This window comes from Tilletiaria anomala, assembly GCF_000711695.1.
Source record: "Tilletiaria anomala UBC 951 chromosome Unknown K437scaffold_14, whole genome shotgun sequence".
NCBI lineage: Eukaryota > Fungi > Basidiomycota > Exobasidiomycetes > Georgefischeriales > Tilletiariaceae > Tilletiaria > Tilletiaria anomala.
The window spans coordinates 190,855-217,092 of NW_013547008.1; the positions used below are offsets into that span (position 1 = coordinate 190,855).

Consider the following 26,238-nt stretch of genomic DNA (forward strand, 5'->3'; position numbering starts at 1 on the left):
TGTTCTATTGCTCGACTATAAACACCCCCTTACAGCGTGCAGAGCGCCAAACGGCCGAGAGAGATCAACACCAAGCGCGACACTCCACTCTGCGCCACGTGCGCCATTGACCATCTTAATCGTGTAGTGGTGGGGGAGGGTTATGGTTAGTAGCATAGTGCACCCTCCATCGCCTGCCTAGCGCCTGCCTCCTGCGCGCGCTCTCTCTCTCTCTTTTTATCTCTACTCTTTACTTGCATGGTTGTGCACATCATCTATAGCCGTTGGCGCGCGAGCAGCCACTCGCCGCAGCGGGAGAGGGGAGCAGCGGGCAGTTGGGAAAGAGGAATGTTCACAACGTCACGTCTCGTCTCCACCACCTGTATTCCGTACACTTTGCATGCATTCCATGCCCATGTAGATAGACATCGCCCGTGAGTGCTCTTGTGGATTCTATTGGTCACTGCAAGACAGGGGAAGAAAAGTCAGCCAATGCATCGGGCCCAGCGCCGCGCCGCGCCGCCGTGAACGACAGACACTGCACCCGTGCTCTCCTGCACATGCGGACACGCTCTGCAGTCACAACCAACCAACCCACACGGTTCGGTCGTCCTCTCCACGCCGCACACGCCCCCCCGGGGAATGGTTGTCACAAGCAGCTCAGTGCTCGTGGCCCGCCCCCACGTTGCGTGCTGCCTGCCCGTCCGAGAGAATAATCTTCGGAAATGTCACCCGCCAGGCGCAAGGCAAGAGAGCGTCGGCTGCAGCATGTAGAAGTGACAAGTGCCAGGGGCTGCCGATAGGACGGGATCTGCCCATCTGTGTACTGTGCCATACCTCCTTTGCAACATCCAGCATGTCCCCACACCTCTCGCGCTGGTCTGTTGCAATCGTCAGCCTTTCCCTGTCTCATTGCCTTCCTCTACGTCTACCTCGGCGCACGCACAGACGAGCAGCGCCTGGCTCTCTTCAAATTTCATAGTCGCACCTGGCTCCGCCTCAGGCAGGCTCCGTTCCGGCACCGGGCCAGCCTCTCCGCCGTTGCTCCCACACGAGCTGTTGTGGCGCGATGTTGGAAGCTCGATGGCCACTGCAGTAGTATCGAGGACTGGCATACCCCCCTCCTCCCCCTTTCAGCACCCACCATGGACCCGTTCAGTGGTGCTATGTTCTTCGACGGGATATGCAGCGTCTGCTGATGTCAGCTTCAATTCTAAACGTCTCGTCCACTTCTTGCTCTCTTGTGGAGCTCTGTTTCGGGTATATCATGTACGAATGTCTCAGCACCAGCCTCACCTTATTTATCGACTGGATACAACATCTTGCTCCCATCTCTGATAGCCCGTCCTTTGCTAGCAAAAGCTTTGCGCCGGCCACCTTTGTAGCAATCTTCCCCCGCGCGCCCCGTCCTGCCCCTCGTTCGATCGGCACTGCTTGACGGGTCTGCGCTGCTTCTTCTGCAAGATATCCTGATACACCTTTGGCTGAGCGAGAGAGGTAAGTGCCTGTAGCAAGATGCTTCCGGCCAGAGCCCAGACTGACCATCGGCTCCGTTGCTCGGTGCTGCCGTCAGGCTCCTGGATCGCCCTGAGCTTCGACATGTACGAATAGAGTTGCCCGTACCAGCTGCTGCCGTCCGAGCCTACCTTAGCCTCCTTGCCTCCTCGAGAAGGGGATTCCGCACGGTAAGGCCAAGATGCTAGGGTTCAAGTCACTCAAAAAGAAAGCGTCTAAGTCCAGTGTCAAGAACGTGGCCGCGGCCGCAACCCAAGTTCAGATCCAAGCTCACGCTCACGCAAACGTGCACGGCGGTGGCCAGATCTATCACATCGGCCGTGATGCAGAAACAGATATCGTGTCCTCGGATCGGTTGATGCCGTCGCAGCGTCCAGCCGCAGCCCAGCAGCCGGGTTGCGTCGATGAGGAGAGTGCGCCCAGTGCTGTCGCAGGCACGGGCACAAAAGTCCGGGCGGCGGTAGCACAAGTGCAGGCGTCGCGCCTGGTCGGCGCACAGGTACAGCCCACCAGCACACCTGCTCCACGCCAGCAATGTGCAGCAGCAACAGCAAAAGTCGCGCCTCGGACGCCGCAGATGGCCATTATCACGCTGACCGATGACGCGCCATCGTTCTCGCTAAGGGACGGCAGCGCAAAAAGACTCATGCGCCGTTTGAGCAGGCAGAACATGGTGTTCAAGAAGCATGGCAAGGACAAGTCGGGTGCTGCGGCCAAAGCCAGCCCGGCACAGCGATCCCCTTTGCTGCATGCCGCGCCGATGGTTCAGCAAAATATCGCCAGCCAAGTCGCTTCGCTGCACGACAGCGACAATGACAGTTCCATCCCGTCCATCGCCATCTGCCCGTCCCCGCCGGTCTGCTCGCCGCTTGCAGAGCACGTGCGAGCACTCGACGAGGCGCAGTACGACAGCAGCGGCAGTGCTACCAGCAATGAAAGTAGCTTCATTGTCCCCGTCACCTTCACTGCGAAGCACGCCTTGCTTGACGCAGACGACGCAGCTGCCTGCTCCCCTCATCGCGCTGCCGGCAGCCGTGTCGCTCAGGGCGAGTCACCCGGAGACTTGCCCCACTGCGCACCACCGATCGACGTCGGCGACGGGGACGAAGCTGCTACGCCCTCCCATGTGTTCGCACCGCCGCAAGTAACAGTCGTGGAGCGCGATGACCAGGCGGTCGCGTGGATCACGCACTCCACTCCACCGCTCAGCCCGGATCTCAGCTACTCTTCCTATGTCCATACCCATTCTCACTCGCAGTGCCATCCACATCCGCATCATCAAGAGCAGGGACGACGCACGCTGGAGAGGCGCGACTCCGATGAGACAGAGCACGAGGCCCGCACGCCCCACGATGGCGGCTGTCTCCCGCTCCCTCCCGTGTGCGACAGCGCCAGCGAGACCGCCATGGACGACTCGGCAATCGCGTTGGTGCATGGCGAGACGCTCCGTGCAGGACCAGAAGATGCCTGCCTCTCACCAAGCCGCATCCATGGACTCGGCCTTCAGCTGCACGCAGAGCCGATCATCGATGCTGCCCTTACTCGGCGAGAACGCAAAGCCGGAGAGCAGCACACCTTGCCGTTAGAACTGCCTTTCAATGCGTCAGAACCACAAGCCATGCTCCAAGGGCTGGAACCGCACGTCACCCCTTCTCAGCCTTCGGCTGACTCGTGCGTTACCGCAGGAGAAGCAGCGGGGGCTCGGGCGCACACGCGCTCCCGTTCCCGCTCTCATTCGCACCGCTACCAGCAACACGATAGCAAGTTCAGCGAATGCAGCATCGTGACCACATCGTCCTCTTCGCCCTTTGCAGGCTCCACAGTCGCGTCGACGACGGGTGCAGATGGTGGACAAGGAGGAGTATGCAGCAGCAGCATAGTGAGCATGAGCAGCATGTCTCTTGCTCGCATGCGCGCAGACTTCCCCAGCCCGCCCGATCGCGCGTGCATGGCGGTCAATGCGCTCATCCACAACGTCGCTGCTGTTGCAAGTGCAGGTGCAACCGCAAGTGCAGGTGCTGCTTGTGAACTTGCAAATTCAAGGGATGGTATGGACACGCTGCCATTGCAGGCACAGTACGAGCATGTGTGCCGGACACAAACGCAAGCACATGCCCAGATGCAGCAGGTGGAGGAAGCGCAGATGCAGATCCATCATGCCTACCGCGAGGCCTTCAACCGCAAAGGCTATGAATGCCAAAAGGTGCACACCTTTCATCTTGCCGAAATTTCGGAGGCTAGCACCATCGCTTCCAGGCGGAAAGCCAGCCTGCCGACTTCTGATCAAGATGATACTGCGTCCGCCGCCGCCGAGGCCACGCCTACGCAGGCTCAGGGAAAATTTGATCGCGCGAACTGCCTTGTGGCAGGCTCTGGTGCTCCCTCAGCGGCAGCAGCAGCGAACGGCATCTTGTCCCCCTTTGAGCAGCTGCGAATCGGCCTTGCGGCTTACTCCTTTGCCGACTCTGAAGCGGACGCTACTGCCAAACGGCAGAAGAGCCCGAGCTGGCTCTTGTCTTCGCCGAAGGAGCCCAAACGTTCTGCAACCAAAGGCTCAGTGCCGTCTTCGATGGGCTACCGCTCCACGCCGTCCTTCACGGAGCAGCAGAGTGGCACTCGGTTATCGCTGCGCTACTTGCGCAATGGGAAGCCCTTACACATATCAACTGGCACCCGCTCGCCTTCGGCCGCAGCTTTAAACAGAATCTCTGCTTCCATGGCTGGCTGGGCAGACAAGACGGGCAACAAGGGCTATCGCTCTGCCAACAGCCCCACCACTTTTCCCCAGACGGCGCACTTTGCTAGTGATGCGATCGCAGGGCCAGCTCGCGCACTCCAAGACATCACACAGATGACCGATGCCCTTGCGCATGTTCCTCGGCTGCCTTCTTCGGCCCCTCGCTGCGCCCACCCACCCGAGATGGCATGCATGGTCCAGGGCGGCTGTGGTCTCGCCTCTGCTTTCCAGCCCATCCGCTTCCAGCCCGTCCGCCGCGACTCTGACGCAGAGAGCGTCGCGCCGTCTTTTCAAATTAGCAAGAAGACCTTCCTGGGCGGAATCCGCCGCAGCAAGAGCACACCGTCGCTAGCTAAAGCCGCTCGTAAGCTTAGCCCACGGTGGGAACGGGATGATGTACGGCCACCTCCGCTTTGCCTTCCGACAACGGATGGTGAACGAGCAGTCGTGGAAACGCAAGGCGGCTTCTTTCCGCCGCCCCCGTCGGCAGAGATGGACACGAAACCAGCAAACGGGAGCACATCGTGTCATCTGCTGCGCAGCACGGCTTCGCTCTCTGCCATGCGCGAATTCGCAAAGCGCACCGCATCTGGCGGTAAATCGCGCTCTGCCAGTCCGACCGGCTCGCTAGGCAGCCTTGAGAGCTTTGTGGCCCTCAGCCCCGCTGTCCTGGATGCCGCGGACACGTCGCTGTCCGCAGACACGCTGCCAGACCTCAGCTGGGGCGACGTCCTCATGCAGGCGTCGCAGGACCTGCACAGCACTGATACGAAGTGCCACGAATGGCGTAGTAAAATCCCCATCCGTGCGTCACCTGATACATTGGTCTCTCAGTCTGCTTACATCGCTAAGAATGAATGCAAGGACATGAGCGCTTCACCGCTCCCAAGTCCCGGCTTTAACTTTTCGCGGCCCATCTCAAGGAGACCCTCTAGACAATTCGAGTGACCTCATCAAGTATTTCGTATCAAACCCTGCCTCTACCTCTACCTCCACCTGCTCCTGCTCCTGCATCTCCACCCCATGCCCGTCCGTCACATTCGCATTCGCATTAGTACTCGCATCGCAAGCACCAATACCTCTGTCGCAGGTCGACATATCACCTGCTCACACGCACCACTACATATGTCGCTCGCATAGTTTCCCTGCATTATTGTCACATCAGCCTCACGCTCCTCAGTAATTCACTTACCGCGCCGCATTTTTCGTCAACCCCCACGTGTACCTCACCACCATTGTCATTCTTCCGCTACTACCATCATACACGCGAATAATGCCTTTCTCCTGCCCGTGTCATCCCCAAATCAGACGTCACTTCTGAGCGGTCGAAGGTTGGCTCCTTGTGCGATCCAAAGGAGCAAGAGATTCCGCAATCTATATATGTATATGCATTTGTAGATGCACAATGTGATTATGATACATTCTAGTATACGTTAAATACTCTGCCCGCACAACGACTTACATGTGCTAGCACTACCAATAAAGTTCATGACGCGAAGGAATAATCTCCGGCAAACCGAGCTTCTGCCTCCGGCGTTTCTCCTGCAGCCACTTGTCGAACCATCCAGCTTGCTTGTTGCGACTGGTCGGATTGCCGACATTGACCGTTGCGATGATGCGGTCATACTTGAGTGACAGCGCAAAAGCTGTCAGTTCGAACTAGTGGGAAAGAATAGGGGAAGGGTGAGCAAAGGCAGCGCAGCGCTCGCTCCCTGTGCACTCACGAAGCTCGAATGTTCGCTATATGGAACTCCGTAAATCATGTACTCGGGTGTGCTGTCGCGCGTGGGGTAGAGGCCAGCGGCAGAGAAGGAACGGGACTGATTCCACGCCATGAGCCGCTCCAAACTCGGAGCGGTCGTGTCCACGCCCGCAGGAGGTCTGTACGTCCATCCCGTCGGTCGGAAAGCGATGGCGTGCGTAAAACCATAACCTCTCGCTCGCAGTGCAGAGACTGTATCTCGCAAGCCATCGCCGCTGATCGCTTGCAGATTCGTCACATGCACACTCGCGCCCGGATCGCGCGTCAGCATAGCGTGCAGTTCTGGATCTTCAATTTGCGCGTATACTTGATACTTGCGAGAATCGGCGCAGAAGATCTGGCTGTTCATCACCCGCGCGACGGCCTTGACGATCTTCTCCTTGCCGATCGTGTATGTGCCGATGACGACGAGGAGTCTGCCGGATTTGCGCTTGTTCTCTGCTGGTTTGGCCGCTTGCTGCAGCCACTGCATGCCCGAATTGGCCGCCTCCATTTGTTTGTCTGCTGCATCGCTTACAGGCTCAATCTTCGACTGTCCCGCGGCATCTTGAGCTTTCGGCGGCATCTGCTCTTCCTGCCCGCCCTCAATCAGTGGGTTTATCTTAATCTCGATGCAAGATCCATGTTGTACTGCTTCCGGCCTAAGTGAGGGCTGCGCAGACCAACATTGGTCTCGCTCCCGCTTGTCGGGCGCCACGAAACCACCCTGTGCAAAGGTCTCGTCCATGTCGTTGAGCTCCGCCCAAGCTTCTTTCTTGTCGGCATCAAAACCAAGCTGGGGTTCCATGTTCACATCTTCCTCCACATCTAATCTGGCAGCAGAGGCACCCCTTGACGTAATGTTACCACCGTTACTGCTGGTCGCATTGCCGCCGGTAAGCCACTGCCTCATCGCTGACGCAGACAATTGATCCTGTGGAGAGAGCACTGTGACTCCTGTCTCCTTCCGCAGAAAGTCCGGGTTGAACTTAGTGGGCGGCACGCCTGGGGCATTCCCTTGCTTGTGATGTGAGTCGGCCTGCTTCCGTTGCGCATCCGGCAATTGTACACGCACTAGCTCCGCACACGCTTCGACGACTTGTTCTTGGGCTGGAAAACAGTAGCGCGGATTGAGATACGTCGTGTCGAGGTAGATAATGTCCAGCTTCTTGCCCTTGATCATCGGATGATGCGCGTGGACTGGACTGGCGCGAAAATCTCCGCAGTGGAGATAACGATACACCCTCGATGGATTGGGGGACGATGGCTTGTATGAGGAAGGCAGAATGTCGGCTGTCTGTGGTCCTTCGAAGAGAAAAAGACAAGAACCCGGACAGTGGTTGGCATCGATGCAAGTCACGGTAATGCCTCCTGTGTCCGGAATCAGCGTCGGCGTCTCCAGATCCAACACCTTGATGTACTGCTCCGCCACTCCGACACGCAGTCGCATCATGTTAGCGGTGGTCCTGGTGCAGTAGATGGGTCCACAGTTCCAATTTGATGACAGATTCGTGTAATGGTCGCTGTGCCAGTGGGTGAGAAAGTACCCTTTGCAGCCGTCGATGCGGCCGTAGCAAAAGGCGTCGACGCTGAGCGGCATACCCTGCAGGATCTTGTAGAATGGTGCGGTACGCGCATCGACACATGAGCGGGCTTTTCCACGGTAGTTGGCCGCTGTCACCTCATCAGCTCTGGCCCACTCCTTTTGTTCGGTGTGTGACTTCATGAGCATCGAGAACGCGTCACCGGCTTTGTCCACCGTAGATATCGCTTTGGCCTTGCACCCCAATGAAGCAACTTTCAGTGTTTCTTTTGGCGCTGACAGCGTCTGCTGAAATGCGGCTGTGATGGACCGGTTCAGAATTTTGGGATGAGCTTCAGCCGCTACCTCTTGACCTGTTTGCGAGCGTGTCGCCGGTAACTTGGACTCGACCAGGTCTGGTGCATCTCCCAAGGCTCGGCAGAGTTGCCCTGTAGTGCTGACATTGCGCTTGATATTGTATACTGATGTACAGTCTTCAGCGGTAACGTCTTTCAATGAGAGACGCGGTAATGGGGGAGAGGCGGACCTCTTGCGAACATTGCTCGATTCGGAGGTGCCAGAGGCATCGCCTTGCACCCCAGCAGCTGCCATGTTCGCAGCGAGCCATGCTTCGTGATCTTTGATACTAGCTGAAATCGCAGCCTCCACGTCGAGCTCCTCCTGCGACTTGGATGGAGGAGCATGTTGCGTACGGCTGGGGTTGGTAGGGGACGGCGAGCGTCCATGCTGGGCTGCGCTCCCAAAGAAATTAAAGATGGAAGGCTGATGCCTTGCCCGAGTGAACTCCGTGAGCCCAGACTTGGAACTAGGGGCAGCAGACACGATAATTTCTTTCGAAACCCGCCTCCTCTTGGCCGTGTTGGGCGTGTCCTCGACGGGAGAAGGGGCGGAGGCGGACGGTGCAGGGTAGGGGGAGGTCGACGACGAGGCGGCAGGGTTGGTGTTAGCCATCATGCTCGCCGCCAGAGAGCGGGCCAGGAGACTGTGTAAGCATGCTCTCTGATATCCGCCGCAACACCGGCACGGGTTCTTCTGCAATCGGAAAAGGGCAGCCCGACTGCGGTCCGCGATGGGGCAGATGGCTCTAGAACCGACGAGGTGTGGTGGCAACCCCTCGGGAGGAGACGAGCTGCTCCCAGTCAATAATGATACTGACTTGTCCCAAGTCCCGAATCTCGAGTCCCGGGTTCCGCCATCTACATTCATTTAGACAGTCTCGTGCCTGTCACCCATCTCCATTGCACAATGTAATGGCAGATGGCTGTGACCTATGCTGTGTAGCAAGGTGTTAGATACCTCGGCTTGTGGTTGCGCAGTGCTGCTCGGGACCCGATGCTTGAAGTGTGATCTCCGGTCGAACGTAAAAATCAGCAGACGGACGAGCATTGCAGGGGCAAAAGAGGCCGTCGCACGGACCTAAGCATTCTGCTCGGAGGCAACGGAATCATGGTGATGCAAAACGCCTGCTGGGCATGCTCACGCGGCGCCTCTTCGATCCTGCTGCTATTGGCAACTGCTCAGAACGTTTCATCAACGAGCACAACTGTAGCCTACCAAGCTCGACGGTTCCTGTCCCGATCAGCTCGATGGAAGGATGCAGGACCTTTCTCTCAGCCGACGCATCGGCAACTCCCCTCTGTTCCTCATCCCGACCATTCGTCTGCAACAAAGGACAAAAAGGGGAAGTTGGAGCATCGGACACAGTACAATTACGACCCCTTCACTCTCACACCTTCTGAGCAACACTACCATTTCCCGCTCGTGACGGCAAAGGACTTGGAAAATTCAAGCATACGGCCACGAAACGTTCGTATGCTCGCTTCCGATTTCATCCACGACAGCCTCTACAATAAGCACTATGGCTATTTCTCACGGCAAGGTACTGGCGGCCACATTTCTCTCCTTCCCTCTGCCCCTGATCCAGATAGCTGATATGCACCGCAACGCTTCCCTTTCTGGCAGCTGTACTGCTCCCTCACCTGCAGGAGAGCATGGAGAACAAAGTGCAAGACGAACCGCACTTTCTCACCGCCTTCGGCCCGGTCGACGCGACAGGCAGCTTTGATTTTCGCCAGATAAAAAATGAAGCACACTTTATGCGTGCGGTCCAGCTGCGCTATGATTCTTTCGAGCGGGATGTTGAAGCCCGAGAAGCAGAGAAGATCACCGCGAGCACGATAGAACAGCAGGAAGCCAAGAAGAGGTCGGTAAGAAAGTCTTCCGCTGATGGCCTGGAGGAGGCGCAGCGCTGGGGCCGCTTGATGAAAGAGAGGGACCAGCAAGATAATGTGCAGGAGCCAGATGTCATGGCCATGGCCGCCAGACAAGTCTGGCATACTCCAACCGAGCTTTTCAAGGTGAGAAGATAAATTGGGACCAGGCGATCACGGTGATGGAGAGTGGATATTGATACTGGCCGTGGAATTGGTGCAGCCACACTATGCTGAGGCCGTAGCGCGGTATTTGATCAGCGAATACAAGCTCAACCTCTTCCCTTACGACGATCTCGTCATTTACGAGGTTGGCGCAGGATCCGGCACATTGGCCGAAGGTATCCTCAACTACATTCGAGACCATGAGCCAGAGGTGTACCAACGGACCAGCTACCGGATCGTCGAGATCAGCGCTCGGCTGGCTCAGCAGCAGACTCATCGTCTGCAGTCACATAAGCAAGCAGGAAAGGTGCAACTGTACCAGCAGAGCATGCTCGACTGGAACAAGCCGGTCACAGATCCGTGCTTCATCGTTGCGCTAGAAGTTCTGGTGAGATGGGACCCTACGAGAATAAAACTACAGCTGTTTATGGGATCTGGCCGTGCTGATACCGTCGTTTCGCCTTTTATTCCTGGCAGGACAATTTGACACATGATGTCGTGCGCTACCACACCGGAACACTCGAACCATACCAAGCCCTCGTCTCCATCGACGAAACAGGTGATATGCACGAGCTGTGGGAGCCAGTACGTGACGAAGGCATCAAGCAGTATCTGTCCTTGCTGCGACCTAATGGCGATGGTCGCAGCCACGACGAACAGGCCAATGCAGCCATTCCCTCAGCCTTGCGCTACATTCCTCGCCCCATCCGCAAGGTCCTTAGCGACCACTTCCCTATTTACCCAAATCTCACCCGCCCGCATTATCTCCCTACAGCTTCTCTGCGCCTTTTGCACATCCTTCGCGATTACTTCCCGCTGCACCGCCTTGTCCTCTCCGATTTTTCCAGCTTGCCTGACGCCTCGGAAGGCGTCAATGCTCCGGTCGTGCAGACCAGATACAAGGGCACCATGGTCCCCGTCACGACATATCGAGTCCTACAAGGATTTTTTGATATCTTCTTTCCGACCAATTTCGAAGAGCTGCGCAGGATTTACGGCAAGGTTATGTCAAGCCAGAGTCAACAGTTAGTAAAGGGCTCTTCTTCGTCCGGGGCCGCCATTCGCATCCCACCACGACCGTCACCCATGGCTACCACGTCTGCGCTTCGGCCAGACTACTTTACACGGAGCCGTGCTCCTGCGCTAGGCAGTGCATCCGATGTTCCCGATTCAATTCTGCAGCGCCGCGAGACTGCTCAGATTCTCTCTCACGCGGAGTTTCTGTCGCACTACGCACGGAATGACCTCGTCCGCCTCAAGGACGGTTCCAACCCGATGTTGACGTGGTATGCTAATGCAAGCTGGTTGCTCACGTAGTCTAAAGTTACATCACAATTGTGGACACCTAGTGTAGCTGCCATCTATATATGTTGTGCCTCGCGCTGGTATTCGTATGTTGGGTATCACGTGTTTGCCACATTAGCGAACACCTGCAAATGTGTCGAGAGCGTGTCTGTGACGCCCGACAGGGGGTTGAGCCGCCTTTCTCCAAAACATGCGCCAAGCTTTACTCACATCCATTGCTCCAAGTCGGTGCTTGTCGATGCTTGCAGGAACCAGGAATTGGCTGCAGTGTAGAGGCAAAACACATTTTGCCGCTGTTTTAATGATGTAAGCATCCAGGTTTTGGACTTGCTGATGGCGTCCCGCAACCCTGCACTTACCTCTAGCATCCTTTCCACGTCAGTGCTGTGCTCGACGCGGATCGAGGTGAGATTCATGACCTGGGTTTCTTCCGTCTCATTCGCATCGTCATAAATGAATAGATACGGCCTGTTCCATTGCAAAAGTCAGTTCCGTGTTTTTCTTTCTGGAACACAGGTGGATGACACTTACCTCTTGAGGACACACCACTGTTTGACCCATAGGTCTGGATTCATCGGATTGCTTACGATGAACAGCCACCCTCTTCTTGCTGACATGTCGGTGCGTGGCACCAATTGAACAGTGGCGGTGAGTTTTTTCCCTTTATCTGATGGAGGCCCGGGTACAGGCGGCTTCCCCCCCGCTGGTGGAGAGATTTCCGGGTCGCCAGGCGCCGCATCTCCGCTGGACTCCGCAGCGAAAGGCTGAGAAAGCATAGTGCATCAGTGAGCGCAGCTTCAGCGTTCGATCCAGACGATACTCACTAATTTCGTGTTGCGTACCCTGGTCTTCCAATAGTTTACAACTTGCTGTGCCACATGCATTTGCACAGCCTCTTGCTGCTCTGAGCTGGCCGCAAAGCCGTCTGAAAGCGAAAGTGGAGGGTGTGCGATGAGCATGCTGCGTACTGCGTCCACTTCGGCACGAAGGTGTTGTTTCCTGGTGGTCGCAGCATAGTCTCGCAAAAGCGAGAGACTGCGGGGTCGCCAGTGCCTGAGCGCTTCTTGCCCCCGAACGTACTTGTCAGAGGTGTCGACTCGCCAGATCTCCTTGGAGTGCTTCGTGAGAAGCGGCCGTAGTTTGATGGAGAAGATAGCTGTGCAGGCGACCGTCGAGCGCGCCCCAGTGGCTGCTGCCTCAATAAAGCTCGCGAACCGCCCGGGAGGCTTTGCGTCTCGGGCATTGATTGTCACCGCGATGTCCATGTCGAATTGAACCGACTCTAAACAAGTGTCAACATCAACTTTCATTGAGAGCTGCAACAAAGTTCTTTGGCCAGCTGGGCTGACTCGCGTCAGGAAGAGAGTATCGTGCATGCCAGAATCCCACCAAGCCCAAAGAGTGAGCTCTCCGGTGCCGTCTTCTTTGAAAATGATGCCTTGCTGTTTTGCCGTCGTCGTCAAGGGTTTCAGCTCTTCCGCATTCGAAGCATGCAAGCGCCCCTTTGAGTCTAGTAACCGCACGTTGCCGACCGACAGTTGCCGAACTTGGCTCCACGGAAATTGCTTTCCACTATCCGATCGTAGCTTAATCTGGATGCGACGTTGGGATCCCTGTCGCAGGAAAAAAGCGCCTGGATCGAGCGAGGAGGAACACCTGACGGCCACAGGTTCGTATTCGCCCGAATGGCCCAGTTCGCAGATCTGAACTTTTGCGAGCACATCGTGTCGCTCTTCATGACGCATCTCCGCCTCGGGCCGCCGACTTTGCTGCACAATGTCAGAATGTCCGTTCCTCGTCTTGTCGATTTGACCAGTGATTGTGGATGGAGAGCGACTTGTGCGGGCATCGTGGCGCTCGACGTCGCGAAGATACGCAGGAGTGACCTTTGCATGCAACTCTACGGCAGCGAACCCGGCACGCAAGTGCTCACGCGCTGCCGCCGAGATGGAGATGGTGAAGGTCTTGCGCAGTCGCACGTCCCTCCATGAAGCGTCTCCGCGAATTTCCGTGGGGACGGCAGCGTACACCTCGCTTCCGGGATCCGCGTCTCCAGTAAAGCTCTTTTGCCGGATCTGAAGATGCACTGATTCAAAGTATCGAGAATTGAGACCCTCAAGAGCGTCGACGGTGGCGGACAGACCAAGTTTGTGCCCCAACGGCAGGTCGAGGTCGGACGCATCAGCGATGGACGAGTCGGATGGTGGCGAAGACGCTCCATTCTTGGCTTGCTTCGAATTGGCTGAGATGCTGATGAACTTGAGCTGAACAGAGCACGTGCCTTTGAATTCGTGAAAGTGCTGATTTAGGAGCGGTATTCGGTACGAAGATGTCACGCGCCGAGCAAGGGGTGCGAGAGGAACGAGGGCTTGACCGATGAAGATGAAACCAGGAGGCACCGCCTCGTAGAACGGATCCGCCCAGTTGAAATGCCGCGAGTATTCTGGCCTGTCAAGGAACATGTAGAGGTTACGCATCTTCTGAAGCCTGTCTTCCAGCTTTGCGATCGACCAAGTGTAGGCGGTCGAGTGTGCAAAGTCGAGGACCTTGACTGCGACACAAGGTTTGGGACTGGAAGCCAGCGCTGGGTCCGAGACATCGTCAAAGTCATCCAAGCCAGCGATGACTTCCCCGGTAGAGAGCGAAGACAAAGGTTCATCGTCGACGACAGTGACCTGATAGACGGTGTTCTTTCCAAGCTCTTTGCTGATGACATTTGCCTCCTTTACAAGGGCGGAATGCGCAAGGATAGCTTCGGCCATATGAACGATCTTGTGGTTACGCCATTTACCCAGCGCATTCTTGAGAAGCTGTTTCTCTGCTTCAGTGTACTCGATGTTGCCATCTCCAAATTTGATTTTGGCTTGCTGTCGAGTCTGCTTGGCCAGCTTCTCCTCGTACTCCTTGACTTTGATCTTCAGAATCTCCGTCTCTTTCGCGAGTTCGACTGACGAAGGGGTGCCGATCTCACCAGGTGACCTCGGCGCGAGGTTTGGTGGCAATCCGTTCGAAGGAACGTTGTCCCACTCGCTTGCCCACTGGTCCACCGATGTGTCATCAGTGAAGACGCTATACTGGTAGCCAGGCCGCGTGTTAGAGCTGGCACTTTCGCTCATCGCATCGTCGACGAAGCTCATCCGACTCTCTGGCCGGCCGCCTCGCTTGCTGAAGCGTGCCCGCTGAACGTCTTCAAAGAGCTTTTCCAACTCCTCTTCATTGAGCTTTTCAAAGTCGACATTTTCTCCTTTGAGCTTGGCCATAACAGCTTCTCTCCGAGCGTACGTCCAATCGACATCGGTATTGTCCTGATCCGAAGCAGGTGAGTCCGGGCGGGATATGAGCGTTTGGCTGGATTCCTCCCCAGTGGAAACGGCCAGCGCTGATTTGACCTTATCTCGAGCTCTTCTGACCTCCTCTGGGTGATTGAAGCGAAACACGTGAAAGTCACCCAGAATGACTCTGTAGCCGGACCGAAGGCGCCTGGGCTCATCCGACGAGACGCGCTTTCCATTGACCATCGTCATGCTGTTCGGCATGGCGCGAATGCTGACCTTGCCCTCTTCGTTCTCGAAGATGCAGTGCTCCGGCAAGATCTTGGCCCCGCTTAGACGGATCTGCGCATCGCTGTTCGTGTCCAGATTACCAACCAACGTCTTCCCAGCCTTGATCTGGTAAATCAAGCACTCGCTCATTAGCGGGTCCTCATTGAGATTGACCAGATGCGGGAGTGTTTTGGGCGTGTGTACGCCAACATTGCCCTTGTCGACAGAGATGCCGAGCTCCTCTAATGCTTGCTCGCGCTCCTTCTGAATCTCCTGTGTCTTCAGCAGTTTCTCTTCCCAACTCTCGTTGAGACTGCTCATGAGCTTCTCGCTTTGCTCCATCTGCTCCTGCAGCTCTGCCTTAGTGACAGTTCTAATCTCTCCTGACTTTGTCTGATAGCGGACCACTTGTTTTTCTGGCGGCACATTTGGATCCCAAGAGCTCTCGTCTCCACCACCTCCGACAGAGACCCGACTTCGAAGCATCTCTAGTTCCTCTTTGAGTTCCCGGATGAGTCTCGCATTCGGATCCTCGTTGACGACAGCCTTGTTCTTGATCTTCTTGGCTTGGTCTGCATATCTAAGCGTACTAAGAGTCTCTTCATAGTCTGCCGGCGAGATAGCGGCAATCATTGCGGTCTTAGAGTTTCCTCCGAGACTATCCTTTAGAAGCCAGGTTAGGACTGAGTCACGATAAGGGACGAAATTGTCCAGCGCAGCTGCCTTCTTCTTTGGAGCTCCTTTTGGAGGATCCATGCTTGCTGTTGCGAGGGCTGCGATAACTTTACCAAGCGTTGTCAATGACTTGTTGATATTGGCACCTTCTTTAAGGCGTGCACCGGTAGCACCGGTAGAATTGGCACGCTCTGATCCAGCAAGATCGACGAGACTATGGAGAATAGCGTTTCGCGATGTTAGCTGATTCAACTCCCGCGACACTCGTGGTAGAAATGAAGCAGTTTTCGCACCTGATACGAGACACCTTTTCGGCTTCCAGCTTCGTGTCCGGATCGAACCTTTTCTGTGTGAGCACAAGTGTGATGACAGCATGCGAGCGGGAAGACGTTTCATTCATGTTGGTTGCAGCAACAGTACGAGCCTGAAGAGGGCAGGAAAGCGACGAATTAGAGAACACGCCGAGGTTGACAGTGAAGAGAAGTAAGACTAACCTTGTTGCCTTCGTCCATCAAGCTCTCGATCCCCCCAAAACTGGAGACGACGAGCTTGCTCAAATCCTCCACATATGGTCCCAAACTCGGATGTTCACGGACCTTCAGATTGCCCTTGTTCTTGGGATTGAGCAGATCTCGCACTTTCTCGTTGTAGATCTCGATGTACGATACCTCGACAGAGAACTTGAGATGAGGATCCTGTGCTGTCTTGGAAGTAATGTCGTCGAACAGTCTCTGACATGTGAGAGGGATGAGCCCTTTCTGCTCTGCGTAGCCGACCATGGAGTGCGACTTGCCTGACCCGGTCTGGCCATAGGCAAAGACGCAGGTGTTGAACCCATTGAAAGCGTGTTCGAGAAGCTCGATGCCGACATAGTCAAAGACTTCATGCTGCTCCGTGTTCTCGTCAAATGACCGGTCAAAAGAGAAAGGCATAGGCTTCTTCTTGGTTGCTTTTGCATTCTCGCGAGTGTCGGTCTCATTTGGAGGGTTGAGCACGAGTTGGTGGGAGTCGACGACATCAACCAGATGCGATGCCCCGCGGTTCCTTTCTCTGGAGTTGAGCGGCCGGCATCGCACGACGACCTTTATGTTGCCTGAGTCCGCCATCGTGATTGATTTTCTGACCGTTTCCACACAGGTATCAGAGAAGCTGCCGTGTTACTCTAAATAGTTGGGACGAGGGTGCGATGTTCCAGATGCTCCAGTCGGTCAGACAGGCATGGTGATTGGGGGTGACTGTGACGCGACAAGGGATACCGAAATCGGGCAGCCTCGTACTCCAACCCGCCTGCGTCTTGACTTGCGAGCCGCGATTGAGGATCTACTGGCCTCTGAGGCTCCTTTACTCCCTGAAATGCGAGCTCTGAGCTGTATTTGGCACGGAGGATTGAACCAAGATTAGGAGCGTTGTATTGTACCAGTACCTCGCACCTCGCAAAGGCGCGCGCTAGCCTCAGAGAAGAGGGAGTGGACTCAATACGTAGTCCCGACGCGTAGTGAGAGAGATAAGCTACTTTGTTGCCAGACTTCGGCACCTTCTTCCTCATGCTTGCAATTTCGACACGGGATGGGCACTGGTCTCTTCTCCACGACCCACAGCACGAGTTTTGACGCTGCAACGTCAAGCTAGGAGAGCAGCTAGCACAGAGATCTTCGCCATGTTTCTGCTGCATTCCACCCGGACAAAGCCGCTCGGGGACAGCGCTCACTTGGTGGACCTCCCACGATGCGTGACCTGCCGCCGACCGTCGCGAGTACCTCATTCTACCATCCGGTTCGCGAGCGCGGATTCTAAAGCTGCTGCTCTCATAGAACGACCTGTGCGTAAAGAAAGAAATCGTAGTGGATGGAAGCTTGGATTGATATCAGTTGGCCGTGCCTTTCTCGCAGCCGCATGAACAAGTCGTGCGCTTGTCCCGCCTCTTCCTTCCAACATTCAACGCCGAGTCGCTGTCTACCTCTAAAGCTGCTTTGCCATCCCTCGGCTTGCTGTTACGAGGAGGCTTCGCGCGGCAGTCTTCAGCAGGAATCTACACTCTGCTACCCATGGGCCTCCGAGTGGTCCAAAAAATATCGGCCATTATCGAGGACGAGATGAACGGGATTGGCGCTTCACGGTTAGAGATGCCCACCCTTTTGTCCAGCGCGCTGTGGTACAAATCTGGACGGTGGAAAAGCATGGGCTCGGAAGTGAGATGAGCGTCCGTTGCCCCTGGATAAGGCCATTACATTGCTGATTCTGCTATGCAGCTTTTCAGGCTCAAGGGCCGTGGGGGCTCTGAATACCTGCTAGCCCCGACACACGAGGAAGAAGTGACACGATTGGTAGCTGACGAGGTACAGTCACACCGCCAGCTGCCTGTAAAGGTGTACCAAATAAGTGAGTACCATGACTATCTCTATTACTGCTTCGTTGCCCACGCAATTCATGTTCTTCAACTCGCCTTCCCGCAGCACGGAAGTACCGCGACGAGCCGAGACCGCGATCCGGTCTGATGCGGACACGAGAGTTCTATATGAAGGATCTTTACACATTCGATGCAGATGAAGCACGTGCGAGAGAATCTTATGAGCAAGTCAGAGGCGCATACAGCCGCATCCTCGATCGCCTTCTTGGCGCGAATCACGGCGCGTGGCTGGCAGTGAGTCGATGTGTACTTGTGCTGATGGTTCCGGATCTACGCTGATGCATGGACTGTCGTGCAGGCAGCCGCTGATACGGGTGCGATCGGAGGCGACCTATCTCACGAATATCAAATCGAGGATGAATGTGAGTATCGTCGGTTGGTCGACCGGAGCTTGTAAATGAGGGCTGAGCCTCGATTGAGCTACTGCCAGTGGGGGAGGACACCATTCTCAAATGCAGCACTTGTGCGCATGCAGCCAATCAAGAACTTGCACAGAGCAGCCCCAGACATGACCCCTCTGTTCTGCCTATCTCTGCGCAAGACTTGCGGGTAGAGCTGTACGAGCTGGCCAATGATCCTGCGGGGCTCAACGCAGCAGATTCAGATGCTGCTTTCCAGATTGCTGCTGAGCGCTCTCCCGCTCGCCTATGGGCTGTTGTCGTGCCTAGGGACCGATCAATATCGCCCGTGCAATTGCGGAAAGCTGCGGCACAGGACCTACAGCCGCTGCACAAGTCAAGCCATTGCACGCAGCCGGGCCAGTTCTCCGCGTCCTTTGACAAGGTAACAGTACTGACGGACGCCGAGTGCTCTGCTGTTGAGGCACAAGAGGTGTGCGATGCTGTTGCAGCAGGAATATCTGCTCTCCTCAACGAGGACCACGGGACATCCGCCGGCGCCGCACCTTCGCTCGAAGACTTCTTCCCGCCCGTCCAGTCGCTTCAGGCTTCTGCATTAGTGGACGTACCGTTCATGACCGAGAGCTCGATCGAACTCAGCTACGGCAACTATCGCGAAGCGGCAGACGGCGACGCTTGTTCCTCCTGCGCAGCGCAAGGCCGCGCGGGTACACTGGTCGCAAGCAAGGCCATTGAGGTCGGACATACGTTCCTGCTAGGCGCCAAATACTCTGATGCGCTGCAAGTCGGATTTACACCGGCAGCCGCTGATGCGGCAAACTCGCCTGCTTCAAGTTCTCAGCGCCGCGTCCCCTTTCAAATGGGATGCTACGGCTTGGGCATCTCACGCCTGCTGGGAGCCATCGCACAACGCTCTGCGACACTGGGAGGCCAGCACGGATTCGTCTGGCCGCGGAGCATGGCACCTTTCCAGGTCTGCATCATCGCCAACGGCTCGAACGCGGATGGCCTGGCTCAAGTCTTGCAAGCATTATTCCACAGACCGGGCAAGGTGACTGGTTGCAGTAGCGACCATCCCGTCGTCGCGAACGATGTCGCGATCGATGACCGCGAGGAGCTGTCCATTTCCAGACGATTGAAAGACGCGAATCTCATCGGCTTCCCCGTCGTCGTCGTGATAGGCAAAGCTTGGCGAGAGAAGCGGCATGTGGAGGTTATCATCCGCGATGCACAATCCGTCGACGGGACGATCAAGTGCGAAACCACTTTGATCGCGCTCGATTAGCGGCAGCCGGAATAAGTTACACTATGGTTTCCATTTGACGATGTTATTGATCACAGCTGAGCAATGACCTGGCCGTCCGCTCGCATATCACTACCGCCTGCCCAGACCAGTTTGCCTGTTGGGTCGTCTAGCTTCTGAATGACCTGTCCACGGCCGAATATGTCTCGCCCCCAGCCCTGGATGAGCTTGACGTTGTGGCCCATCTGCCGCAACTTCTCCACCACTTCCGGTTTGATACCTTCTTCCAGATAAACGTGCGAGTCGATCGAGCCCGTTTGGTCCGGCATGCCGGCGCCGATGCAGAAGCGCGGCGCATCAAGTGCAGCCTGCGGCGTGAAGCCCCGATGCAGAATGTTGAGCAAGACTTGCACGTGTCCTTGTGGCTGCATGAATCCGCCTGAAGGTCGATAATTCAGAAGATGAGACACGACTTGGAGAACGAGCAGTAACTTTACCCTCAACTCACCCATTACTCCATAGCTGAGGAAAAGCTGGTCACCTCGTAGCGCCAAAGCTGGAATGATAGTGTGATAGGGCCGTTTCGACGGAGCGAAACAGTTGGGGTGACCTTCTTGCAGCACAAAGCCTGCGCCGCGGTTCTGTAGAGTAAAGCCGCAGCCTTTCGGAATGATCGCTGTCCCGAACCCCACATCTGCCAGCGCATACAGGGTGGATTTAGCGTATGAAGAAGCGAGAGAAGATGTGGGAGAAAGCTCTCGAACTCACAGTTTGAATTGATGAAAGAGCAAGCGTTGCCGTCCTCATCGACGACGCTAAAGTAGACCGTGTCGCTGGTCTTTACAGGACTGCCTTTTCGCACATCGACTGTTGCTTTGGAAGGCTCAAAGAGCGCTGCGCGCTTTTGGAGATATTGCTTGCTGAGGAGGTCTTGCACGGGCACATCACCGTGTTCCGGATCAGCGACGTACCATCGCGTGTCGGCAAAGGCGAGGCGGAAGGCTTCGATGAGAGCATGAAGATATTCGGCCGAATTGTGTTCGACCTCCGTCAGATCAATGACTTGGCCGGAATTCTGCATCTCGTCGAGGATTCCCAAGGCGAGGAGGGCAGTCAGACCTTGGCCGTTCGGAGGACACTCGTAGACTGTCACACCTTCGGTGCCTGCCTTGTCACCGGGGTGGTGGTAGGTGTATCGAATCGGCTCCACTTCCTCGGTCCCAATCTCGGCGTGAGCAGCCAAGTCCTCTAGCTCCATCACGCCTCCTCGCAATTTAAGCACGTCGACAATGGCCTGTGCGACACGGCCTTTGTAGAACCCATCTTTTCCGTGCTCGGCAAGCTCGCGGAAGGTCCGAGCCAGGTTGGGCATCGCCATGATTTCGCCAGCACGAGGAGCCTTGCCGTGCAGCAGCATCTCGTTAGCATTTGGACTGGCCTCTTTGATAGTCTTTTCCGATACTTTCCACTGCTCTCAGAGCAATGGGACAGGGTCAGTTCGTTAGCTGTAGCCTTACATCAAGCAGAGGCAGGCGTAATCTGAAGGACGTACAGCCTCGGCCACAATCTCGTGGACTGGGACCCCGTTTTCTGCGAGCTGGATCGCGGGTGCCAACACGTCCTTGAGCTGAACGTTTCCACTACCTAGGAGGTGGACCGTGTCGACCCACGTGGATGCTGCACCGGGGACCGTCGCGGCGTGTGGACTGGTCAGAGGAATCTGTTCGCCTTGGACGCCACTCTCGCGGAGGCGCTCGAGGGGCATGGCCTTTGGCGTTCTGCCGCTGCCGTTGAGCGCCCGGATATCCTTGGTCTTTGCGTCGTAGAAGAGGCAGAAAGCGTCGCCTCCGATACCGGTGCTGCAAGGTTCAGTCACGTTGAGCGCTGCCGCGACTGCGACGGCGGCGTCTGCCGCGTTGCCTCCTTTTTCGAGGATGGCTATGCCAGCGGAAGCGGCGAGAGGCTGGGAGCAGGCGACCATGCCCCTGGAGCCCATGACAGTGGACCTACGGGAGGGAAAGGCAGCAAAGTGCTCGCTGTGCTTTGGGTGAACCTTGTCCCACTTGAGGGGTTGTCGTTGCGCCATAGTAAAGATGGGCGAGTTCCGAACTGGATGAGCAAGAGGGGATTGCCAGCAAGCTGGGAGGTGGAGGTGGACCCGTCCGAGTCGACGTCAGGGCGGCGGCGCACGGATGGACAGGGGGACGTAGCGCAAGCAGGGAGATGTGTATATTGAAGGGTGCGGAGCTGTATGACGTTCTGTGTGGATAATGTCTACGTGCTGGGGCGTGTGCAAGTCTACCTCGACCTGTGGCATTCCAAACAAGGAGTCCCAGGACCGATCGACTCGACTGGATGGCTACGAACCACGTGTCTGAGCTCTCGAAAACTCGTGAATCTTCTATGGCCTTATTCGCATCCGAGTCCAAGTCAATCAGCCCGGTACCACTTAGCGGAGCGGCTTTGCGTTGCTCGGCCGATCAGCGCCGATCCAACTAACCTAGCCCGAGCGCATCTCCATATAAGTGGAGTCTCTATGCCGAATCCCGCGTTCCGAGTTCCAGGCCACTCGTCATCCGTTTTGCTCAAAGCACTTGTCCCTTGCTTATCACTTCTAACGTCACTTGTGCATAGGTCCATCCCTCGAGACTGCGATGCTCACTCAATCCACGTCCCACAGTAGCAGCATTTTATCAGCAGTAGCAGTAGCAAGATGTCCGTTCCCACGCTGAGAAATGACGTGACGGCAGCGGCGGCTAGCAGCAGCAGTAGCAGCAGCAACATATGGGAGGCAGCCGGCGAAGGCGACCTTGCGCGAGTTAAGTACCTTGTCGATGAGCAAGGTGAGGGGGAATAGCGCAAGGTATGCTTCATGTCGTGGCATAACGTTTGACCGTGTTTCCAACCCTTTCAACAGGTATGAGTCCCAGCGTCGCCGATCAATTCACGTACACGCCATTGCACGCTGCAGCTTCCTACGGACACGCTGAAGTGTTGTGCGTGCAGGCGTACAGCACCAAGCAATTGCAAAATGTGACGCTAACCCTTTCTCCCTCTTCTCTCATATCTTTCTCATGGTCATCAGAAGATACCTTCTCAGCCATCCCAAATGTCCTCCGGACGCAGTCAACGTCACCGACTCGGACGGTGACACTCCCCTCTTTGTCACAGAACAGCCGGAGATCGCCAGCATCCTCATCGAAGACTTTGGTGCAGACGCAAAGCACAGGAATCACGACGAAAGGACGGTGAGTGGGCCTCACAGTCATGACGGTACACACGAACTAAGTCAGCATCGAACACCATTTGCTTTCGACCATCGGTGCTCCGCTCGCAGGCTCTCGACGCGGCGGTCGAGAATGACCACGACGGGCTCGCCGTCTATCTCTCCGAAGTAACAGGAGCGCCCATCCCACCGAGAGAGGAGGATGAAGATGAATTGAGATTCGCAGCATTGCAACAACAAGAGCAAGAGCAGCAACAGCAACAGCACCACTCGACCGCGATCGCCAGTGCAGCATTTGCGGCGAGTGGCGACAGCGGAGACGCGGATCGATTATCGGCCCATCGCGCGGATGAGACCATGGAGCGGGTCCATCAGATCATGAGCCGGGCGCAGGTACGGCAAGATGCAGCAGCAGCAGCAGCAGCAGGACAGGTGCACGCCACCGGGGATACGCAAGTGCAGTTGACCGCTCAGGAAGAGCAGGAGCTGCGCCAGGTCGTCGGCGATTCAGTCGTCAGACAGATTCTCGACGGTTGGCATTCAACGCAAGGGCAATCATGAACATTGCAAGGGGAAAATTCACGCACAGATGTACATCAATTTGCTACACTACAATAGTCGAGAGCAGGCGAGGCTCACTCTTTCCATCATCGTCTTCTGTAACAAGGTTTATTGGGGTTTATTATATTCCTGCAACTGACTCATGAAACATGGGGCGATTAAAACAATTCGCTCGTTGAGAGCTGTTCATTGTTCTCCATCCTCCAAAGATTCTTCCGAGTCGTCGACGAAAATGTAGCCGTCTTCTTGGCTTGCGCTGCTTTCAGGCGTGTGCGAACCTCCAAAGTCAAACTCGGATCCAGCAATCGTGACGCTCGACGTGGGTGTGGCGTCCGATCCGGGCTCCAGAGTAACTTGCTGCGTCTCGTCGGCTTGGTGACCACCGAGAGCCATCAAAACATCAGCCGAGCTCACTGTCGGTGGCTCGGGCGGGACAAGGATGCTGGAGGTGCCGCTGCCGCTTCCATTGCACTCCTCGTATTCATCGATGGCTGTGACATTGATGTCGACCCAGAGACCGAGTGACGTCTCGTAGTGGGGGCTTGAACCCTTGAGCTTAAACAGAGCTTGGGAGCGGCCCTTGGTCGTCGGCGCAACGAGGTGGTCGAGAGGAACCTGGACGCTTTCGCCCGACTGCAACGGGCGTCCCTCATTGACCAATGCCGTTTTTGCTCCGAAAGTCTCACCTGCAGCGTGGGACAGCTCAAGGTGCGAAATTGCCTGTGTGCTAACGTTCTTGATCGTCCAGGCCTTGGTGAATTGGCATCCGATAGGCAAGTAGGTTCCATTGAACGGCGCGCCGTCCTCGACAAGCAGGAGACCCTGCTTCTCGCCCATCGGCACACACGCCGAAGCTGTCAGGGCTCTCTTCTCTTCAACCAGGTTGGGTTGAGCAGCAGAGGAGACCACAGGCGCAGAAGCAAAAGGACGGACCTCGTGCATGTCTAGACTGACGGATGGCACCTCCGCACAAGGCGGGGAGGATGAGCTGCCGCTGGCCCGCACATCGAACGCATTCAGCTTTTCGCGGACGTACTCTTGGGCTCTTGCAACGGCTGAAGTGGTGGCGCTGTTACCGGAAAACCCGCCTTCCCGACCCAACGGCTTGTCGATCTTAAGGAACAAGTGATTAAGACCATGAAGGGAAGCGTGGTCCTGCGCGGGATCAGCCTCACAGACTTGGCACTGCACACCAGAAAAATGGGAGATGTTAACGTCAAATACTTGCATCCATGTAATGATTGCGAAAAGGAGACAAGACACCTCACCAAGTCCCAATCGCATGCGATGCACTTGTATCTTGTGCCAGTGATCCCACTATCGCAATTGTCGCAAATGACGTTCGGGTGATACCATGCATAATGCGATCGCTGGCTGCATTGCGGAAAAGCAGCGGGATCTCTAGAAACAAAGAAACCGTGACCCACGTGTACATCGGGCAGGCGAGGTGCACACGTCGCGCAGCAGTCAAAGTCAGGGCAGACGGCACACTTGCGTCGAACGCCATGGATCATCGTGTCGCAGAGGTCACAAGCCGCCTCGTGCTTCGGAACAGTCATAGTGGACGGCGTCTGTCCTTCGTTGATCCTCAAGCGAGCCTCTTCAATGGAGACGGAGTGTTCGGACACAATTTCGACGAAGCGAGCGAGATGCTCGTTGAGCGTGCTCGTCAGCTTTTGGTGTGCTCCATCGAGCAGGAAAGACACGGAGCTGCTGACTGTGTCGGCAAGCAAGGTGCGAAGTTGGGGGAGATCAACGACATCGCTGGCTTTGGGCTGTGCAGCGCTCTCCGCCTGTGGCGGCTCCGCAGCCAGGGTCTGTAGCGAGGGTTTGGGGGAAAGCTTACAACTCTCAGGCAGCGGACCTTTGAGTCGCACTTCGACACCGAGGGGCTTCTGGTCGGAAACTGCTTCAGCGACTGCAAGCTCGAAGCTACGCTTGCTGCTATGCTTGGATAGAGCTCTGAGAGATTCGCTACTCGGACGCCTGAAGAGGAGCACTACTTCGACGGTGTCGTTCAGGCCGAACAGATTTTTGACGTTCAGCTCGACCTTGCGACGAAAGTGGCGGATGTCAGCGTCTGTTCTGACATTCGTATTCCACTGCTTAGGTGGTCCAACGGCAATGCGTTGAGCCGACATGAGACATGCATTGACAATGAGGTTGGGGACAGTGTCGATTTCAAGGCGGTCGTTGCCGATCTCGGCATGGTGCAACCTGGGTCTCTGCGGGTCATCTTTGAACCAAACATGCGCGGCGAGGATGGTGGTGGGCCCTAGCCTCATGCGCAGCTCGGCGGAGGAAGAGCAAAAAGGGATGGAGAGGATGCCAAAGTACGGCGCCCTTGGAACGCCAGTGGCGAGCTCGACATGTAGTTGGCGGTCTTGGAGAATAGGGAGGGCGTTTTGGGCTAGAGCGTACTTGCGAAGATGCTGCTCTACTTGCCACTTCACATCCTTGAGCTGGTCTTCGAGCTGCTTGAGCTGTTCTGCAGGCATTGCTGTGCCTTGTGAGTGGCCATCGTTGATGCTCGTCGCATGATCAGTCTGAACATCCGGGTCAAGCTTGCCGATTGCATACGGAATCAACCCCGAAGCCAGGGTTGGCCATTCCGCTGCGAGATTTCCTTTGAGGCTGACCGAGCAGAGGAAGAAATGGGGAGGCGATGGGGAGGCGGTCGCCCCAAGAGTGCTGCTGGTTGCTTGTGCCATGTTGTGTTGATCGGACAGGGACAAGAGTAGATTCCGTGAGGAGCGCGCCGCCGAGAGCGTCGTGCGATGGGGGCAATTTATACCTGCGAAGCACGAAAGTCCAACGCCTGCAAATGACGCTGACGTTGCCATGTCGGTCGGACAATGGAATGGAAGCTGCTGCGCAGCCAAAGTCGTACCTGTCTTGTACTGTGACATGCTTAATATGCTGTGCTCAGTCAGTCCGCTCGCGCAGCTCGGCTCAACAAATCCTTATCTGAGGTGGTGCCGCGTGTGCCGGCGAAGCGCATTGGCTTGTATAATTACGTAATGGTGCTAC

At 56.2% G+C, this 26,238-nt stretch overlaps 9 protein-coding genes across 9 annotated transcripts; 5 read left to right on the forward strand and 4 right to left on the reverse strand.

The window, feature by feature from the left end:
• The first annotated feature begins 1,027 nt into the window (after positions 1–1,027).
• K437DRAFT_40243 (uncharacterized protein) lies at positions 1,028–1,584 on the forward strand. Its single transcript, XM_013389438.1, has 2 exons — positions 1,028–1,476; positions 1,553–1,584. The coding sequence occupies exon 1, from the start codon at positions 1,163–1,165 to the stop codon at positions 1,415–1,417; it is 255 nt and encodes an 84-aa protein (XP_013244892.1). The 5' UTR covers positions 1,028–1,162; the 3' UTR covers positions 1,418–1,476; positions 1,553–1,584.
• Positions 1,247–5,609, forward strand: K437DRAFT_40252 (uncharacterized protein). The gene is made up of 2 exons (XM_013389439.1): positions 1,247–1,476; positions 1,553–5,609. The coding sequence occupies exon 2, from the start codon at positions 1,676–1,678 to the stop codon at positions 5,177–5,179; it is 3,504 nt and encodes a 1,167-aa protein (XP_013244893.1). The 5' UTR covers positions 1,247–1,476; positions 1,553–1,675; the 3' UTR covers positions 5,180–5,609.
• A 22-nt stretch (positions 5,610–5,631) lies between these two features.
• Positions 5,632–8,600, reverse strand: K437DRAFT_232964 (uncharacterized protein). Its single transcript, XM_013389497.1, has 2 exons — positions 5,956–8,600; positions 5,632–5,890 (listed from the first exon to the last, which is right to left on the reverse strand). The coding sequence occupies exons 1-2, from the start codon at positions 8,467–8,469 to the stop codon at positions 5,705–5,707; spliced, it is 2,700 nt and encodes an 899-aa protein (XP_013244951.1). The 5' UTR covers positions 8,470–8,600; the 3' UTR covers positions 5,632–5,704.
• A 228-nt stretch (positions 8,601–8,828) lies between these two features.
• Positions 8,829–11,246, forward strand: K437DRAFT_232968 (DUF185-domain-containing protein). Its single transcript, XM_013389498.1, has 4 exons — positions 8,829–9,394; positions 9,478–9,872; positions 9,949–10,278; positions 10,368–11,246. The coding sequence occupies exons 1-4, from the start codon at positions 8,962–8,964 to the stop codon at positions 11,205–11,207; spliced, it is 1,998 nt and encodes a 665-aa protein (XP_013244952.1). The 5' UTR covers positions 8,829–8,961; the 3' UTR covers positions 11,208–11,246.
• K437DRAFT_244300 (kinesin-domain-containing protein) lies at positions 11,168–16,817 on the reverse strand. Its single transcript, XM_013389499.1, has 7 exons — positions 15,907–16,817; positions 15,706–15,836; positions 12,020–15,626; positions 11,727–11,959; positions 11,555–11,663; positions 11,406–11,488; positions 11,168–11,343 (listed from the first exon to the last, which is right to left on the reverse strand). Exons 1-7 carry the CDS (start codon positions 16,516–16,518, stop codon positions 11,310–11,312), a joined length of 4,809 nt encoding a protein of 1,602 aa, XP_013244953.1. The 5' UTR covers positions 16,519–16,817; the 3' UTR covers positions 11,168–11,309.
• A 152-nt stretch (positions 16,818–16,969) lies between these two features.
• K437DRAFT_272803 (prolyl-tRNA synthetase) lies at positions 16,970–19,549 on the forward strand. The gene is made up of 6 exons (XM_013389500.1): positions 16,970–17,231; positions 17,302–17,601; positions 17,662–17,791; positions 17,866–18,053; positions 18,118–18,181; positions 18,250–19,549. The coding sequence occupies exons 1-6, from the start codon at positions 17,070–17,072 to the stop codon at positions 19,461–19,463; spliced, it is 2,058 nt and encodes a 685-aa protein (XP_013244954.1). The 5' UTR covers positions 16,970–17,069; the 3' UTR covers positions 19,464–19,549.
• On the reverse strand, positions 19,430–21,618 carry K437DRAFT_244304 (gamma-glutamyltranspeptidase). Its single transcript, XM_013389501.1, has 4 exons — positions 20,974–21,618; positions 20,190–20,889; positions 19,930–20,115; positions 19,430–19,860 (listed from the first exon to the last, which is right to left on the reverse strand). Exons 1-4 carry the CDS (start codon positions 21,505–21,507, stop codon positions 19,514–19,516), a joined length of 1,767 nt encoding a protein of 588 aa, XP_013244955.1. The 5' UTR covers positions 21,508–21,618; the 3' UTR covers positions 19,430–19,513.
• A 481-nt stretch (positions 21,619–22,099) lies between these two features.
• K437DRAFT_254673 (ankyrin) lies at positions 22,100–23,361 on the forward strand. Its single transcript, XM_013389502.1, has 4 exons — positions 22,100–22,264; positions 22,339–22,417; positions 22,507–22,669; positions 22,759–23,361. The coding sequence occupies exons 1-4, from the start codon at positions 22,135–22,137 to the stop codon at positions 23,206–23,208; spliced, it is 822 nt and encodes a 273-aa protein (XP_013244956.1). The 5' UTR covers positions 22,100–22,134; the 3' UTR covers positions 23,209–23,361.
• On the reverse strand, positions 23,215–26,113 carry K437DRAFT_254674 (uncharacterized protein). The gene is made up of 2 exons (XM_013389503.1): positions 24,477–26,113; positions 23,215–24,393 (listed from the first exon to the last, which is right to left on the reverse strand). The coding sequence occupies exons 1-2, from the start codon at positions 25,917–25,919 to the stop codon at positions 23,395–23,397; spliced, it is 2,442 nt and encodes an 813-aa protein (XP_013244957.1). The 5' UTR covers positions 25,920–26,113; the 3' UTR covers positions 23,215–23,394.
• Positions 26,114–26,238: the final 125 nt, after the last annotated feature.

Coding starts and splice junctions, on each gene's coding strand:
- K437DRAFT_232964 (XM_013389497.1), bottom strand. CDS start 8,469: ATGATGGCTAACACCAACCCTGCCGCCTCGTCGTCGACCTCCCCCTAC. Junction 5,891..5,955: donor ATAGCGAACATTCGAGCTTC/GTGAGTGCACAG, acceptor CTTTCCCACTAG/TTCGAACTGACAGCTTTTGC.
- K437DRAFT_244304 (XM_013389501.1), bottom strand. CDS start 21,507: ATGGCGCAACGACAACCCCTCAAGTGGGACAAGGTTCACCCAAAGCAC. Junction 20,890..20,973: donor ACGAGATTGTGGCCGAGGCT/GTACGTCCTTCA, acceptor CTCTGAGAGCAG/TGGAAAGTATCGGAAAAGAC. Junction 20,116..20,189: donor CTCTTTCATCAATTCAAACT/GTGAGTTCGAGA, acceptor ATGCGCTGGCAG/ATGTGGGGTTCGGGACAGCG.
- K437DRAFT_232968 (XM_013389498.1), top strand. CDS start 8,962: ATGGTGATGCAAAACGCCTGCTGGGCATGCTCACGCGGCGCCTCTTCG. Junction 9,873..9,948: donor CTCCAACCGAGCTTTTCAAG/GTGAGAAGATAA, acceptor GAATTGGTGCAG/CCACACTATGCTGAGGCCGT. Junction 10,279..10,367: donor TCGTTGCGCTAGAAGTTCTG/GTGAGATGGGAC, acceptor TATTCCTGGCAG/GACAATTTGACACATGATGT.
- K437DRAFT_40243 (XM_013389438.1), top strand. CDS start 1,163: ATGCAGCGTCTGCTGATGTCAGCTTCAATTCTAAACGTCTCGTCCACT.
- K437DRAFT_254673 (XM_013389502.1), top strand. CDS start 22,135: ATGTCCGTTCCCACGCTGAGAAATGACGTGACGGCAGCGGCGGCTAGC. Junction 22,418..22,506: donor TACGGACACGCTGAAGTGTT/GTGCGTGCAGGC, acceptor CATGGTCATCAG/AAGATACCTTCTCAGCCATC. Junction 22,670..22,758: donor GGAATCACGACGAAAGGACG/GTGAGTGGGCCT, acceptor CTCCGCTCGCAG/GCTCTCGACGCGGCGGTCGA.
- K437DRAFT_272803 (XM_013389500.1), top strand. CDS start 17,070: ATGTTTCTGCTGCATTCCACCCGGACAAAGCCGCTCGGGGACAGCGCT. Junction 17,602..17,661: donor GGAAAAGCATGGGCTCGGAA/GTGAGATGAGCG, acceptor TCTGCTATGCAG/CTTTTCAGGCTCAAGGGCCG. Junction 18,054..18,117: donor ATCACGGCGCGTGGCTGGCA/GTGAGTCGATGT, acceptor ACTGTCGTGCAG/GCAGCCGCTGATACGGGTGC.
- K437DRAFT_244300 (XM_013389499.1), bottom strand. CDS start 16,518: ATGGCGGACTCAGGCAACATAAAGGTCGTCGTGCGATGCCGGCCGCTC. Junction 11,664..11,726: donor CAGTGGTGTGTCCTCAAGAG/GTAAGTGTCATC, acceptor GCAATGGAACAG/GCCGTATCTATTCATTTATG. Junction 11,344..11,405: donor ACCGACTTGGAGCAATGGAT/GTGAGTAAAGCT, acceptor CGGGCGTCACAG/ACACGCTCTCGACACATTTG.
- K437DRAFT_254674 (XM_013389503.1), bottom strand. CDS start 25,919: ATGGCACAAGCAACCAGCAGCACTCTTGGGGCGACCGCCTCCCCATCG. Junction 24,394..24,476: donor TCGCATGCGATTGGGACTTG/GTGAGGTGTCTT, acceptor TCTGGTGTGCAG/TGCCAAGTCTGTGAGGCTGA.
- K437DRAFT_40252 (XM_013389439.1), top strand. CDS start 1,676: ATGCTAGGGTTCAAGTCACTCAAAAAGAAAGCGTCTAAGTCCAGTGTC.